The following is a 17,137-nucleotide window of genomic DNA, read 5'->3' on the forward strand; positions in this document are numbered from 1 at the left end:
TTATGCGTAACCTTTCTTGGATTATACACTAATTATAAGGTATATAAACCTAGCTTTTTATTACTTCCTGGATATAAATTAGTTAAGAAATTAAATCCTCAGGCATAAGTGACCTTTTATATAATCTACTATATAGAGAAATGTAAAAAACTACTTAGATGCTTGATTTAAATCTTTACAGTTAAACAAAAAAAAAATTCATTACACTTTATAATGTCAATAACTAATATACTTAAGATTATTTTATAATTTGTCCACTATTAATTTAAAAAACTGAAGTCTGCTCATCTGCAAAGCAATTTAAGATGTCCTATGTTAATATTTTCTGAAAAGTGGTCAGGTGTTAAACAAGAGTAGAGGATAGAGGGCTCAGTACAGGGAAGATACAGAAAACAGGCGTGGTTAACTGGGACACTATTTTAGTCCGGAACAAAGTTTGTTATGTCATGTATAATCTAGGTTTAGTGATATGATAACCAGACACCCAGAGTTAGAAATGATTACATTAAACAAAATGTCTGGCTTGAAGAGAAAACAAAATCTATGCAGGAATAATTTACTGAAAAATACGATTTAAAAAATGAAGGCAGTTAAAAATTTAAGATTTAATTTTATAAGAAACTAAGAATTCCTACAGATGTACAATTCTGATAAAGTATTAAAAATAGACAACAGAATTTTATATCTAGAGGAGACCTTAGAAATCATCTTTAAAGCTTACATTTTATCTTTCTCTACGTTTCAAGCTTCTTCATCTGTAAAGTGACGTGTTAAATCATAACACTAGTTAGTGGCAGAGCTAGAACTAGAACCTGATCCTTGGATACCCAATAAATCAGAAAGGTAACTCTATTATAAGTTTTTTATATTAAAAGCATGGAGCTCTAAACTGAAATAAAAAAAGGAAAACTTCATTTGATGTAAATTATCATATCCATTAGTTCTACACCATAGTTGGTGTAGAATTTTCTCTCTTATTATTTAAAGAAAAAAGAGAGAAGTGGTCAAGAATTTAATTAACACCCAAAGAGTCTGAAGTAATCCACTATCACTAAATATCACCTGACACGGTAAATTCTCCAATAAGGTCTATTTTAAATGTACTACAGAGTTACTTTAACCTTGTATTTAAAACAACAACAACAAAAACCCACAAAAAAACCAAAACAAGCTGATAAGCAGTCTACTTCTGTAGGAAAAGATTTCTAATGCCAACTATAAATGTATTTAAAATTGTTTATACTTAGAAGGATCAGCAAAATTGGATCAGATCAGGAGATCAGAGCATTATTGGATAGTGGGAATTTAAAAGGCATGTGACTGATTAGCTGGCAACCTGATAAAAAAACACAGCAGGCTGCCCTAAAAGCAGGAAAAGAGAGTTTAGAAAGCAGTTTTCCTGGTTCGGTTTTTGTTGTGCACCTCACCTGCTCTGGAAGTAGTTTGCTAGCTCTGACGCTTCATGGTTCAGACTCCTCAGGTGCACGATTAAATTTCCAGAGTTGGTGAACATGGCGCCACATGTTTTGCACTCGTAAATCCGAGGCTTGCGGATAATGTGCCGGGAAACCCTCATGTGGTGTTTATATTCCCCGAAGGAAGTGAAAGTGGCACTACATATCTGGCACCGGAAACAGCGTTTACCTTCATGCTTTAGGCGATGCATCTTTAGCGAGTAAGCCCTGGTGAACTTTTTCCCACAGCGGTCACACTGAAATGGTTTAATTCCTATAAAATAAAGCAAAACAAAATATTATCTAAAAACAAAATAAGTGGAAATGTCATAAACCTCACAGACTTCTGAACTGTAATTCTGTAGCAAGAGATAATCTGAAAAGACAAAAATCATCAGCAAAAATGAGTTCCAAACTCAGTATCTCAGAAAAGGTACAGAACATCTAAGAAGTCACTAGTGCTTGAAAAAAGAAAGCGAGAAAGAAAGGCACCATGGGGTGGGGGTAATTGAGGTAATATATACTCCAATGGATTTTTGAATGCTTCCAAATCTTGTATTTTATAGACTTCAAAACACAATTTAACCAGAGTATTTAAGCAGAGCCCAAATCTTCACAAAAGATTACTTCATTTCATTAAAGTAGTGAGGTTTATATTGAGAAGATGTGAAAATGATCAGTACCTACTCTTCATTTCCTATCTCAAGAGAAAAATGAGAAGAAAAAAGGGAAATTCTAACATCTCTGAACATAATTAGTGATTACAACAGAACTACTACTTGATTGAGTTTTTGGGTATTTAATGTAATAGTGATGGAAAAAATATGTAGAAATTAATATATGAAATATAAAGTATATTAATGGTCCCTTCCAATTCATTATCACAGTTTTAGCAAATAGAATTTCAAAACCCTTCAAAACATCATCCATTGATTCAACAAAGTCATAGGGAATTAGTGTTAGCACAGGGAGTGTTAGACCTATCTAAGTGAGATAGTTATACAGCTGAGAATAGCGTAGCGGTAAAGATTTCTTATTAGAGGTCAGTGTTCTATCTGCAAGAATTTTACTGCCTTTACGTGAACACTTAACTTAAATTTCAAATATGTTTTACACATCATTTATCCAAAATCTCTTTTACACCAAAAAAATACTACAAGGCTGACTAATCAGGGCACAGAGAAATTTAGGATTGTAGAATTAAAATTAAATTATTGTTATTAATTTTTAAAAACTTTTTATTTGGAAATAATTATAAATTTAGAGAAGTTACAAGAATAGTACAAAGAACACCAATATACACCCTGTTAACCCCATTTGCTTTACTGTATGTATTTGTGCTTTTCTCCCTCACATATATACACACATGCATCTGATATCCTTTTCATTTACATATTACACCCAACCCATGTCTTAATGAGAATACTGATGCCTGTAAGCAAATACATTTCTGACACTGCACCAATTCAGCAATGGACCTATGTTTATCTGTTCTCACTAGACTTCCCAGAGATAAAACTTTTTTCTAACTCAAAAGCATCTGTTTACTGTTTTTAACTGAAATTTCAAAATAAAATGTTTTAGAGTGCTCATTTATGCCACAGTAGGGATGATGACATTACCTGAGTGGATGAGCATGTGCTGTTTCAGGTTCTGAATACGGGTGAATCGCACCCCACATGTTGGACACTGAAAAGGTCTATCTGGACCATTTGGACTTGGCCGTTCTGTGCTGCTGGTGGAAGGAGCAATGTAGAGTTGGTAGGGATACTGAACATTTTCCAATCTAAAAAACAGACCAAAGAAGGCAACCAGGCTCTGATTTTTAAGTTCAATAAACATTTCTGCACAACTTTAAATCAACAACAACAACAAAAAAACACTTTAAGACTTTTTGAAGCAGTTTAAAAGTTAGATTACAAGTTTCATTTATAACAAAAGGAGAAACAATGTTATCGTCCAGAATGTCAAGTATCTTAAGTTAAGCAAGGTCGTATGACCAAGCACATACCAGAAACGATTTTACTTTAGGTAGCCTTAATCTCTCTACTACTTTCCTTCCTACTACTGCTTTAATTCAGGCCCTCATCAATATACGGCTGAATTAATAACTCCTTCTCTTTAGCCCCACACCCCTTTAACCCATCCTCACTGTTTCACAGTGATCTCTCTGATTAAATCAGTCCCCTGATAAAAATCCTGCGATGGTTCACTGTCATCTTCAGAGTGAAGGCAGACGAGACTCCACATGATCTGGGTCTGTGTACTCTTCCAGCCTCATTTCTTGTCATACTCCCCAGACATACCCATACCAAGCAGTTCCTCCTTAACAGTTCTCTCTCAGTGCTGTGCTTTCATATATTTAACTTCCTTCACGTGCCTAGATAACACACCCAGCCATTTTATGAAATGTACCCAAGAAGTTACCTCCTCCTCCCGAAAGCCTTCTTTGATTCATCAATGGTTTAGGCAGGTACCCTCCTATGCAGAGCAACCGACCCCTCTGCAGATGACTCATGATTATCTGCTTACTTGTCTGTCTTTAACCGCTTCCCCTCCCCCAAAGTTGGCTTGATCTCTTTGAGGGTAAAGGGTTATTACGTTTCATCTCAATATGCCCACCACTCAGCACAGTATCATAGAACAGACCTCATTAACGTTTGAAATTAAGGAATCTAGGCATATTTCCATTTGTTTACACCTTCATTAACATATTCAAATGACTCTGGTTCATAACCTGCTGTATCAGGTTTAGCTATTCAAGAACAATAAACCTTGTTTGAGTTCTTTGAATCCTTCAAGTTTTCAACAAATATACTTTTTAAGTCTGTCCCGGACTCTAAGAGGAGGAGTTAATTCAGTGAAGTCTATATTCAGTGGTCAGAGACAGACAATAAACACTCGAGAAAATGATCAGAACAGAGAATTAAAACAGAAGTGATCAGAGTGATCGGTGTTTTACTTTAGACTGGTGGTCAGGAAAATCTTCCTTGAGAACTGACACTTAAGACAGTGATCTGAAGATTCAGGAAAGAGTGAGCAATGTGGAAATTAGGGGAGAAAGCATTTCAGGCAGAGTAAAGGCCCTAAAATGGCAGACAGGCCCCAAAGCCAGAACAAATATGGACTAGAAATATTCTAGGAACTGAAAGAAGGTCAGTGTGGCTGGATATGGTATGCAAGGAGGAGTATGGTCTGAAGGAAGTCCTATCAGGTAGGCCTGTAAAGGCATAGTGAGGAGTTTAGATTTTAAGTGTGAATCTACTGGGGAATTTTAAGAATCTGCTACTTAGAACAGCAACATAATCTGACTTAGTTTAAAAAACAAAATCATTCTGGCTGCTACATGGAGAATGACTGGAGTAAGGGAGAATGAAATCAGGGGCCAGTTGAAGGTTACTGTAGTGAAGGCAAAAGATGGTGGTGACCTGGGCTGGGGTGGCAGTAGCAGAGCTGGAGGAGAAGTGGACTGAGAAGTATATTTTGGATGCAGAGCTGACAGGACTTGCTTAAAGATTAAATATGGTGGTGGGAGGTGAGGGAAAGAAGGATCAAGTATAATTCCCAGAGGCAATGCTTGGGAAACTGGGGGGATGATGGTGCTGTTCACCGAGACAGGAGGACTGGAGAAGCAGGTCTGAGGGGAGGGAAAGGCTAGAGTCTGTCTTGGCCTTATATTAAGTCTTGGCCCTGCTATGTCTATGTGAAAATTATCAAGCAGGAAGGGTCAATGTGAAGATAATGACTTGGGAGCCATGAGTATATAGATAAGGGTTTGATCAACTTTTTTGGTAGCAGGTCAGATGTAATTATTTTTGGCTTTGCACACCACATGATCTGTTTCAACCATTCAACTCTGCCATCCACAGACAATATGTAAACAAATGAGCATGTCTGTGTTCCAATCAAACTTGATTTACAAATAAAGGTGGTGGCTGGAATTGGCCTGTGGTCCACAGCCTGCCAACCCCTAATATAGATACTATTTAAAGCAACTGGGCTGGGAAGTCTTGGAAATGCCAAAAAAAACCCCTTGTACTATAAGTTGTCTAATTTATGTGGCTACCTGATGACTAAAAAATATACTAAAGGGAGGTCGCAATAAACTTTTCTATAACTCCCAGATAGAATGCTTGGGTTTAGAGTTACAAGCACAGCCCTTACAAGAAAACTACGTACTATGTCAGTACTAACCGATCATCATCGTCTGCGTGAGCACTGGTGCTAGAAGTGCTCTGCAGTGTAGGTAACCCTTCAGTGACGCCTTCATCTACTGAACCTGTGAATAAAAAAGACAGCTGTCAACACTTTGGTGTAATAAATAAAGCCAAGATATAAATTGTAAGCTGTGTCTCCAAGCCTCTGAACAGATTATCTAATGTATATACCCTGAATTACCGGTCAGAAGTAGTAGTGTTCTGTAACTTTTTAACTTTTGTTTAATTTTTACATTTTATTTTATTATTTGGCTGCATCGGGTCTTAGTTGCGGCACACGGGGTCTTCGTTGTGACGTGTGGGATCTTTTGTTGTGGTGCACGGACTCAGTAGTTGTGGCACGTGGGCTTAGTTGCCCGGCAGCAAGTGGGATCTGGATTGAACACACATCCCCTGCATTGGAAGGCGGATTCTTAACCACTGGACCACCAGGTTAAGTCCCTACTTTTAATTAAACGTTTATGTGATTTCAAACAATCACATGTGAAACAACAGCCTTATATCACTACTTAAATTCTTTCAAGAGTATTTCTTTGATATAAATTTTAGAAAGTAGAGCAATTCAAATGTAAACTAAACAAAAATTCACATAAAATTAAGTAATGTTGTAACAATCATTTAAGGAAGCACTAACAAGTTTTGTTTTTTAAAACTTATTTTATTGTGACATACAACTTACTTGTTGTACACACAACTTCCACATAGAATGAGAAAGACAGCTGTAAGGTGAACATCTGTGAAACCTCCTCACAACCCCCTAAAACCCTGGCAGCATCCTCAAAGTTCCCATTACCCTTCTCTGATCACAAACCCCTCCTTCCAGGAGGCAACCATCAGCATCCTCTTTCATGGTTATCATTTTTTTCCTTTTCTTCTTATCCTGCTTCCTTTTATTTATTTTTTATTTCCATTTGTTTTTGGCTGTGCTGTTCCACTTGCTGGATCTTCCCCCAACCAGGGACCGAACCCGCGCCCTCGGCAGTGAAAGCACAGAGTCCTAACCACTGGACTGCCAGGAAATCCCCTCCCCCTTCCTTTTAATAAGTAATTTTACCTCAAATGCATATTTCCATAAACTAGGGGTTGTTTTATGCTACAACACAGCTGAACACCATCGAGGGCTGCTTTCACTCCAGTGGCAGAGTGGAGCAAGTGAGCTTGGGACAGAAGTCAAGTCTAAAATATTTACTATCACGCCCTCACCACGAAGAGTACACAAGAGTACATACCATTTAATGGTGTCTGGTTTAAACTTTACATAAAATGAGTCACACTGTATGTATTCTTATGTCTTGCTTCTTTCCTTCAATATTGTGGACTTATCCATGTTGTTACATGTAAATGAAGTTAGATATTATTCATCATCTATCCAATTCACTCTTTTTTTTTTTTTTTTTTGCGGTACACAGGCCTCTCACTGTTGTGGCCCCTCCCGCTGCGGAGCACAGGCTCTGGACGCGCAGGCTCCGCGGCATGTGGGATCCTGCCGGACCGGGGCACGAACCCGCGTCCCCTGCATCAGCAGGCAGACTCTCAAGCACTGTGCCACCAGGGAAGCCCTATCCAATTCACTCTTGATGGGCAGTTTCAGGCTACTATGAGCAACACTGCTGGGAATATTCTTTTTTGTTGTTGTTGTTCCCGACCAGGGATTGAGAACACATGCCCCCTGCAGTGGAAGCGCAGAGCCCTAACCACTGGACCGCTAGGGAATTCCCTGCTGTGCATATATTCAAGTAACAATGCACATACACATGCTTTTTTTTCTAGGGTATCTATATCAGGAATGGACTTGCTTGGTCATAGAATATGTATTTTTTTAACTTCATGTATTTATTGAACCCCTCTTCTGTGACATGCCTGTTCAAGTCTTGCTATTGAGTTGTCCTTTTTATCATGAGTTCTTTTCATGTTTCGGATACAAAATCTTTGTAGGTAAAAGATGTTACAAATATTTTCCCCTCTTACATGGCTTGTCTTTTTACATTTTCTTTTGATGACCAAAAAATTTATATTTCAATTGAATTGATCAGTCTTTTTCTTTATGGTTATGGCTTTCAGAGCTTGTTTTTAAAAATCCTTCCCTATCTCAAATTACCTTATGAAAGATTTAGGTTTTGCCCTTGGCACTTGGGTCTTTTCTTTAACACACCTGGAGTTGATTTTGTGATGGAACACAGTTACTGGAAAGTCTGTCTTTTCTCCTCTGCTCTGCAGTGCTCTAAAAGCATGGGTCTGTTTCTGGGTTCTCTACTAGTTCCCTCTGCTTGTCTGTACTTGCATGAATGCCACACTTTAGTTACTGTAGCTTTATAATAAATCTGGATTTGAGGTGGATCAAATCCTCTCACCTTGTTCATTTGCTCCCTGAACATCTTTGCTATTCCTGGCCCTTCGCATTTTTTACATTTTAGAATCAACCTGTTGAATATAAACGATAATAATCATTCCATTTCCCCCTTTCTATTAGTTTGGAAATTACAGTCTTTTCCTATTCACTTTACCGGTTGCTTTGGAAATTAGACACATACTTAACCAAGTCTAAAAACTTTTCCTTCCTCATGGACAACAGAAGGATCTTACAACATTTTAACTTCATTTCCCATACACACCCATTCTTCAATTTACAAATTATTGCCTGACGTTTTACTTCTTTGTTTTGATAAAGCCCCTACTCTTTCATATAAGCAATGTTTGTCCACATCTGTTCACATGTTTACCTTTCTTTGCTCTTCATTCTCTTGTGTATATTAAAGCTTCCATCTGTGTTCATTTCACTTCTACCTGTAGTCTATCCTTAAACATTTCTTAAATGATGATATACTGCTGAATTCTGTTTTTCTTTGAGAATGTCTTATCTCCATTCTTGAAAGATATTTTCACTGTGTGTAGACATCTGGATTGGTAGTTATTTCCTTCAGCATATTGAGGATATCATTTCACTGGTTTCTAACATTATTTAAAAGTCAGATATTCTTCTGAAGGTAATCTGTCATTAATTTTTTTTTCCCGGAATTTTCTCTATAATGTGTCTAGGTTCATGTTTCTTTTCATCTTTTCCCAGTTTGGAATTTGCTGGCCTCTTATCTATGGACTGTTGTCTTTCGTAGATTCTGGAAAATTCTCAGCCATTCTCTCCTCTCCTTTTAGGACTTCCATCATACCTATGTTTGTACCATCCATAACCCTTATCCTCTTTTACACCTATAGTCTCTACCACTGTCTGTGTGATGGTTAATGTATGTGTCAATGTACTGGGCTAAGGGGTGACCAGAGGGCTGGTAAAATATAATTTCTGGGTGTGTCTGTGAGGGTGTTTCCAGAGAAATTAGCATTTAAATTGGTAGACTTTGTAAGGAAGATCATCTTCACCAATTGCAGGTGGGTATCATCCAGTCTGGTGAGGGCCTGAACAGAACAAAAAGGTGAAAGAAGGGCAAATTTGCTCTCTGCTTGAGCTGGGACATCCATCTTCTCCTGCTCTTGAACATCAGCACTTCTGGTTCTTGGGCCTTTGGACTTGGACTGGGATTTTGGACACTAAGAGGCCAGCAGTTCCCCGGCCTTCGGATTTGGGCTGGAACCACACAACCGACTTTCCTGGACTCCACCTGGCAGACAGCAGATTATGGAATTTCTAACCCTCCAAAATCATGTGAGTGAATCCCTCTGAATAAACCTCCTTCTGTATATCTATATATATGTCCTACTGGTTCTGTTTCTCTGGAGAACCCTAATAGTTTCTCTCTCTGTGCAGCACTCAGGTGATTTCTTCTAATTTATCTTCTGATTCACCAATTCTCTCTTCTGCTGAAATCCCATCTGCTGCCAAAATGTTTGATATCCATGTTTCGTGCGTGCTCTGGTTGTTCTGACAGTGATTACTGCCCTTGAAAATGATTTGCAGGGGACTGATTTGCTAAGGGGAGGATGAACATACCCTCTTCCAGAGAAGCTTTCTGTTCGCCTCTGCCAGGTTCCTAGAGGGCAGGCCCTGTCTAACCCAATTCACTGTTTGAGATTCACTGGCCTACCCATGCAAGGAGTAAGTAGGATGTAAACCTGCAGGAGGCTGGTCTGTGCCCACCACTTCTCAGGGATGTGTTTTTCCCCCTTTTCCCTTTTCATCTCTTAGTCGGCCCACTGCCAAGGCAGCTGTTTCTAGAGTCCCCTGTGGAGTCTGGAGGAAGGGGAGCAGGTTGAGTCCTAGTGCTTAATGCGTGGGGCAACTTCTTTAAGACTTCACAGCTTTCATATGCTCTGGGTCGACCTCTGTTTCCCTCACTCTTCGACTTGATGAACCAAAGGCCTCTTGTGTTTTGGCAAATGTCTTACATAAAAACTGGTTTTAGTGCTCTGACATGTACTTACTTCTCTGCGTCAGACTCCCCCCTAAGATTAACCTGGCAGTTCCCTAACCATCTTTTCAAATACTTTAAAAGGTGACTTAAAACAAAAAGATCACGTTGTTTTCAGTGGGAGAGTAGATCCAACCAGCCTCGCCTGTTCTCATCAGGTACTGAACCTGGCCAATGTCTTTACGGCGTGCGAATAAGCTGTGCTGCCCCAAGTGAACAAACGAGCCTCTGCGGCTGTGCAGTCCTTACGGCCAGCACTCTTCTGGTTGCAGTATTTTAATGAAAGCTAAAAGGTACTAACTGTAACAGTTGTACAACACCATATACATGTGAACATTTAATAAATATCATCTGTTAACAGATACACAGGATGAAACTTCCTCCCAGTGAAAATTTTGAATCCGATACTTCAGTTTTCCCCCTTGGAACACTTGAATTTGCTGACATTAGGAACTGATTACATTTTCTACTTAAGTAAAATTTTCCAAAAAACTAACCGAATCCCTTTTAAGGCATCCAAGCTTACTTTATTAAATAATTTGCACTAGAAAATTTGTGACAGTTGTATTTTGCCTTGACTTCTTAAATAAATAATACTAAATATAATTCTTTTCTTGTTTCTTGATGACTCACGGTAATCATCAAGAACACCAATTGTTATACTGTGTTCTAATACACTGATAGAGTTTTGTTTTTTTTTTTGCGGTATGCGGGCCTCTCACTGTTGTGGCCTCTCCTGTTGTGGAGCACAGGCTCCGGATGCGCAGGCTCAGCGGCCATGGCTCACGGGCCCAGCCGCTCCGCGGCATGTGGGATCTTCCTGGACCAGGGCACGAACCCGTGTCCCCTGCATCAGCAGGCAGACTTTCAACCACTGCGCCACCAGGGAAGCCCTGATAGAGGTTTTTGAAAGGAGACAAGACCCTATGCGTTTACATTCATCCCTAACTGCACCTCTATTCCTCCTGTCCCCTCACCCCCATCTCCCCCTTACTGGTGTGTGTTTGGCATTCCTGTGCATGCCTTTTCTTTTCTTATTCCCTTACTATCAAGAAACATTTATGCTTTTCCCCTATGCCTATTTATCCAACTTATTCCTGATCCTTCTCATTTGTTTTTAAACCAGATGTGGGTTGGAGGGCCAGATAATGTTGCATTTTGCTTAAGAAAGAGCTGTTCACTTGACAATATCTTCCCACTGTCACTTTTTTCCTTAAAGAGGGAACTAAACACTAACATTTCAATCTGTCCTAGGATTAAAAACTGGAAAAATCCTGGTATTTGGATCTGGTCACCATGGACACACACACAAATCTACTTTATAGTATTCTGCAGTTCTTCAGAACGCAGGCAATATTAAAGCTTATAGGTAAAGACTTGCAAAAAAGGCCTGGAGGTGTGATTAGGGCAGGCCAGGAAGATTGATCTAACTGAAATTTCACCATCAAGTAAACTGTAATACTTTTAGGAGGGAGTGGGGTCATGGTGAGGTGGAAATGAAACCCACTGTGCTTTGGATTGATTCTGGTGTTACCAGGAGTCTGCTTAAAAGGCTGGTCAAAAAGAACTAAAATGGAGTACGAGACATATCTAGCAGATGGTCCCTCTTAAATCTATTTCCATTCTAAAGTATCTAAACCTTGGCCTCTAGATCCCTAATCTGATGGAAAGCATGGAAAGTAAAACAAAGGGTACTCTCTTCTAGTCCATGGCACATTAAATGTGCCAAAAGCTAAAAATAAAAACAACACCAAGCTAAATTAAGAGTTAAAACAGACTTTTAGAAATCTATCCATACTGTGGACATTATAACACATAGTGTTATATCACTTATGTAACCATCAGCACAAATAAATCTTGTAAACTTTTTCCTGAGATGGTGGTTTCTGCCCATGACAGCACAAGTAACCATATTAATTGGAATTTTAATTGAACTGATTTAATAGCAGGCTATACCAGCAATTTTACTTTGCTGAGGTGATAGTGATGTTTCTTAAATAATTAAAATGAAGTTTCCGGGCTTCCCTGGTGGCGCAGTGGTTGAGAGTCCAACTGCAGATGCAGGGGACACGGGTTCGTGCCCCGGTCTGGGAGGATCCCACATGCCGCAGAGCGGCTGGGTCCGTGAGCCATGGCTGCTGGGCCTGTGCGTCTGGAGCCTGTGCTCCGCAGCAGGAGAGGCCACAACAGTGAGAGGCCTGCGTACCGCAAAAAAAAAAAAAAAAAAAAAGAAGTTTCCTTTCTAAACTATAGGGATTCTGGGACTTCCCTGGTGGTCCAGTGGGTAAGACTCTGCACTCCCAATGCAGGGGCCCAGGTTCGATCCCTGGTCAGGGAACTGGATCCTGCATGCCGCAACTAAAAGAGCCCAAATGCCACAACTAAAAGAGCCTGAATGCTGCAACTAAAGATCCTGCGTGCTGCAACTAAGATCCAGCACAGCCAAATAAATAAATAAATAAAAATTAAATAAATAAAAAAACTATAGGGATTCTGCTCTCAGTGGTATGAGGACTAAGAATTCTGAATAGAACCCTCTCTCTTATACAACAGTAAAGCGGATTTATAGACACAATCAGCTTTGCATGTTAAGGGCTATTTTATCAAGAGAGAATCTACTCTCTTCCATCATTAAGGAGTGCTGTATGATAGCTTCTGTTCCATCAAACTGATTTCTGTTTTCGCTAACCGTTGTTTAAGTACTTAAGACACTTACAAAAACCCTTCTGGTGGTGAAAAATAACTACAGTGGTCCAGCCACTACTGAGCTTTTACCATGTTCCAGCCACAGTTCTATATGTTTTAAACACCTCATTTCATACTTGAGAAAGAGGAACTGGCCTGACACTGACACTTAGGAGTGGGCCTGGTATTCACAGCTAGGCCTAGTGTTTTCTGTTGGACATAAAACAATCTTGCAGAACACCAACATCAGACCCGATCACACTGGTCTCAAACACATAATTTTTTTTAAACACAGACAAAAACAAGGTCACTGTGCAATCACAAAAGTACCACACCTCCCCTTTCTAGCTAATGGAAGTCCCTGCTGGCCTTAGGTTTACTTTGGTCTGCATTCCTAGATATTTGTTAAGATTCTCAGTCACAGAGTTATTTATGCTTTCCGACATCACCAGTCCCCGAGCAAATCCCACTTACTTATATTGGATGGAACAAACAATCCTTTGTTCTTGCAGCTGTCCTGAAATCACGTAACACAAGCCCAAATCCTCTAATGAGTCCTTTCTAACACCCTCTTATTGAGAAGCCTGAAAGACCCCATGGTGTGTGATCTCCCACACTTCAAATGGGTACTGAACTCAACTTGTTTAACCAGGTATGCTCCTGGTGGCCTCTGGCCACAGCGCATTGGCAGAAATGAAGGGCTCATCGAGATTTGGCTGAAGGTCTTTCTGCCTTGCACTGGGAACCTCGACAACAGCGTGCATATCTAAAAGTCCTTCTGAGGCGCAACCTGCCTCTGGCTGGTAGGTAAGTTCATGCTCAAGTGAGCTCAAATATTTCACTGAAGCCTTTCAGTGTTGGGCTTATTTTGCTTTCCTAGAAAAAGGTCTTTGGGGAATATTTTGTTTATCCAGTTGGACTTGTCATTGTTCCCTGACAAAACTGTTTTCTGGCCTTCTAACACCTGCTCCTATGATCTATCTATCTAGTGTTGACTCTTGTCTACAAGAGAAATACACTGTAATGAGAGGATGGACAGAGACCAGACTGGTCCATCTGAACTGGCCCTGGAGGCTGAGTTCAGAAGATCTCCGACTGGCAAAAACATTTCAAAACTTTACAATGTATGACATATATGAGCCTTGAAAATATAACAGAAAGTGACAGAAGTCAGTCAGAAAAGACTACACAGTGCATACTCCCATTTATACGAAATGTCCAGAACAGGCAAATCTATACAGTGTATTAGTAGTTGCCTAGGGATAGGGGTAGGACTAGAAGAGAGGCATTGTTAAGGGGTACAGGGTTTCTTTTCGGGGGGATAATTACACAACTCTGTGAATATACTAAAAACCACCATAGTATACACTTTAAATGGGCAACTTTTATGATATGTAAGTTGTATTTCAATAAAGATGTTTAAAAAAACCTTATTAGGACTTGACTTCAATTTTCTCTTTGTGTGAACTGCTTTGCTTAGTTTCAAATGCCCAGAACCCCAGAACCAGGAGGCTTCGGCTGGTCCCTGGCCTCTGCAACTGGAAATAAAAAGTTACACAAGCATTATTCTTATGGACCACTGCAGTTCTCATGAGTCATCTCAATCTGAAACTGCATCTCTTCCAGGCCAAACATCTGTTTCCTTCATGTTTTCTCCATAATCCTAACACGTTACACTTATCTCTCAATTGACTCAATTTCACCAAGGACAATTTGGAATTGGAAGTAGCCATTTTGCAGGGAGCTTCCGACATGAACAAGATTGTCCATCTGAGATACATCAATATTGTACCAACACTGGGGCAGGGATTTCAAGAGCTATACCCCCATGGGTATTTCCAGTGTATGGCCTTCCCAGCGATGACACAACCTTGGTAAGACAAAGATAGGAACCAAGCATTGATGTACATCTTTAAACACCTCCAAATGAGCTATGAGTTTGTTTGATGATTGTTTATTTTTAGGGTAGATTGAGGCGTCCTCATGCTAAAGAGCTATGCTGTAATGGCAAAAGAAAAATTAATAGATTCTGTATTCCTGATTGGGGAAATCCCAACTATTCTCAAGTAACAGGACCACACATTACACTGATGTTGCTCTGAAAGAACTCTATAAGCTGATCTTTTACTCAGACTCTCCGCTGTCCCCATCATCCACAAACTTCAAGAGAGAAATAAAGAGAACACATGAGATCTTAAAACTATACTTATCAAAGCACTTAAAAACCCCCTTAACTTCCACAGTCTTAAGTACTGCCAAGAGCCTTGACAGCAATAAGACAAATCATCTCTATGACCCACAAGTCGACTCCTTATGAGTTAATAGTAGGCTGCCTTTTTCAAGTGGGAATTTTGGTTTAAATCTTAGGTTCTACACGATCACCAACTGATACTACTACAATGATACCCCAGGTTTATCACAAACAGAGAAGAGCTTATGAATGACTTAAAATCTGGAGTTTTGGTTTTCTGGAAAAGATGCCACCAGAGAAAACTCTCCATTGATTATCAATAGAAAGGAACTGATTTGATATTGTTAACAACTGATTCAGTGGTAACAGTTTGAGGTGGCATTCATTGGATTCATGTTTCCCAACTTAAAAGACACGTATCACACCCTTCCAACTCCTGTGCATCCATTCCTTCTAAGGAATTCTCCAGAAGATACTGACTTCAAAATGGACAGCTCCTACCCAAGATGACAAAATCAGATTAATTTTCTGATTCTTCAGTACTCTTTACTATTAATCTTGCCTATTAAAACCAATACGATCTTTCATCTTCATCCTATTGTTTCTGAACTCCTAAGATCTCCTTCTGCCACTTAAGGAAAAACAAAACTCTTGTACTTTCCCCCCCACCCCAGACCATAGTTACTAATCTGAATTTAACAGATTGCTGGATCTATTATCCTCCATCTGACCCTGCTGACAAAAACTTAATAACTGTTCTTTTAAGCACTACAGAAGGTAGATTCCCTTTTATAGGGAATATTATATCATATCCCAGGCTTCGGCCATAGAAAAATGGACCCTGACCTCAAATTAACATGTTTCTGCTGAAGTCATTACAATCCTAACAGCAAGACCTATTCAGTCAGAAAGACACTAATCCTGGGACCATCCTGATTATGATAGCCAGTTCGTTCTCTTCAGAGATACTTGAGCCTGGCTTGCAGGAACTATTTAACTCCACTTAAGGAATCTGTCCGTTTTAAGGGACCAAAACTGGCTCACTCTTGCTGTAATGAATGATACTTACATTCCAATACGCCCACTACTAGGATACTACTTCTATGTTGGACATAGGGTTTACACATGCCCGCTGCACACTAACTCATTCTGTATATTTAAGTAACTGTTTGGGATTTTCAGGTATTAAAACCACCACCCCAACTTGTTCAACTACAGGTGTGTTCCTGCTGGAGAGCACTGACATACTTAATAGATAGGTAATACTACCATTACTTTAGGTTATGGAAACCTGGTGAGGTTCAGTGACTTGTTCAAAGTCACACATCTAGTAAGTGGCAGAAACTGGTAGCAGACTCCAAACCTGCCTGACTCCAAGTCCTGAATTTTTAATCATTATGCTATACTGCATATATGCTCAGTGTCGCAAATTCTTCCATCATTCTAACTGCTCACCTCAACAAGTTTATTCACTATTCATACACAAACCGTCAAATTTCTCAACATCTTAACTGACCCTCATAACAGTCACTTCTCTTTTAACGGCAGATTTTAGAGTCTAGAAAAAAACCCTGAATTTCTTTGATAGCAGAGTAAACTGTGGATTATCTAAAACTATTTTATCTTTGGTGTATACAGATAATCGAATACTTCAAGACAAATAATGAAGCCCTATCATGAAGTCCTTCTCACTTAAACAAATTTTCCTTAAACCATACCAGATATAGATGGCCAGCTTTTTGAGAAACAAGACCCAATCTAAACTTAGCAATTATTTCTCTCTTAAATTTTCTGTACTTATTGTATTTACTGGGAGTGTCAGATTTTATAACTTTTTGCTGGGCAACTGGCAATAAAAAGAACAGGTAAAATCTTATTTGAATTAATTTCATGAGTAATTAAATTATTATTTTAGAATTTCATAAGGAGTATTTTTTGTTTGTTTTCTTTATAATGAGTATATTCAGTATTATACTCTCAGTCTCTGGAATGACAAACTACCTGCTATATATCATCTTTAATAAGTTAGTAAAATTAAGTACTCTTATGAAGTATTCTTATGGAATATGGAAAAAAAGTACCACACACGTCTTCCCCTTCTCCCTCCTACATTTTTTCACTGCCTAGTATACTTGAGGGATTTAACTTTTTCTGTAGGGCTTTATTTTAGTGTGTGCAGAGGTGGAGTTAAGATAGGTTAGCTGAGAGTGATCAGTACATCTGCTATGAAGA

General features: G+C 39.2%; 1 protein-coding gene and 1 non-coding gene across 3 annotated transcripts in view; one reads left to right on the forward strand and one right to left on the reverse strand.

Annotated features, from left to right (window-relative positions):
- ZBTB44 (zinc finger and BTB domain containing 44) overlaps positions 1-17,137 on the reverse strand; it is a 70,876-nt gene that overhangs the window by 7,403 nt on the left and 46,336 nt on the right. The window contains exons 3-5 of one of the 2 annotated variants that reach the window (XM_022556246.3): positions 5,649-5,733; positions 3,077-3,186; positions 1,428-1,728 (exon numbers count right to left, since the gene is read on the reverse strand). In XM_022556246.3, the coding sequence (XP_022411954.1) occupies positions 1,428-1,728; positions 3,077-3,186; positions 5,649-5,733 (496 nt within the window). Of the gene's footprint in view, positions 1-1,427; positions 1,729-3,076; positions 3,241-5,648; positions 5,734-17,137 lie in introns of both variants that reach the window. The other variant, XM_022556244.3, reaches the window with a different exon arrangement.
- Positions 12,296-12,367, forward strand: TRNAG-CCC (transfer RNA glycine (anticodon CCC)). Its single transcript has one exon. It is a non-coding gene; the product is annotated as a tRNA-Gly (tRNA).

Source organism: Delphinapterus leucas, chromosome 7, assembly GCF_059928025.1.
Source record: "Delphinapterus leucas isolate spDelLeu-1000000601 "Yukka" chromosome 7, BTC_Dleu_Yukka2, whole genome shotgun sequence".
NCBI lineage: Eukaryota > Metazoa > Chordata > Mammalia > Artiodactyla > Monodontidae > Delphinapterus > Delphinapterus leucas.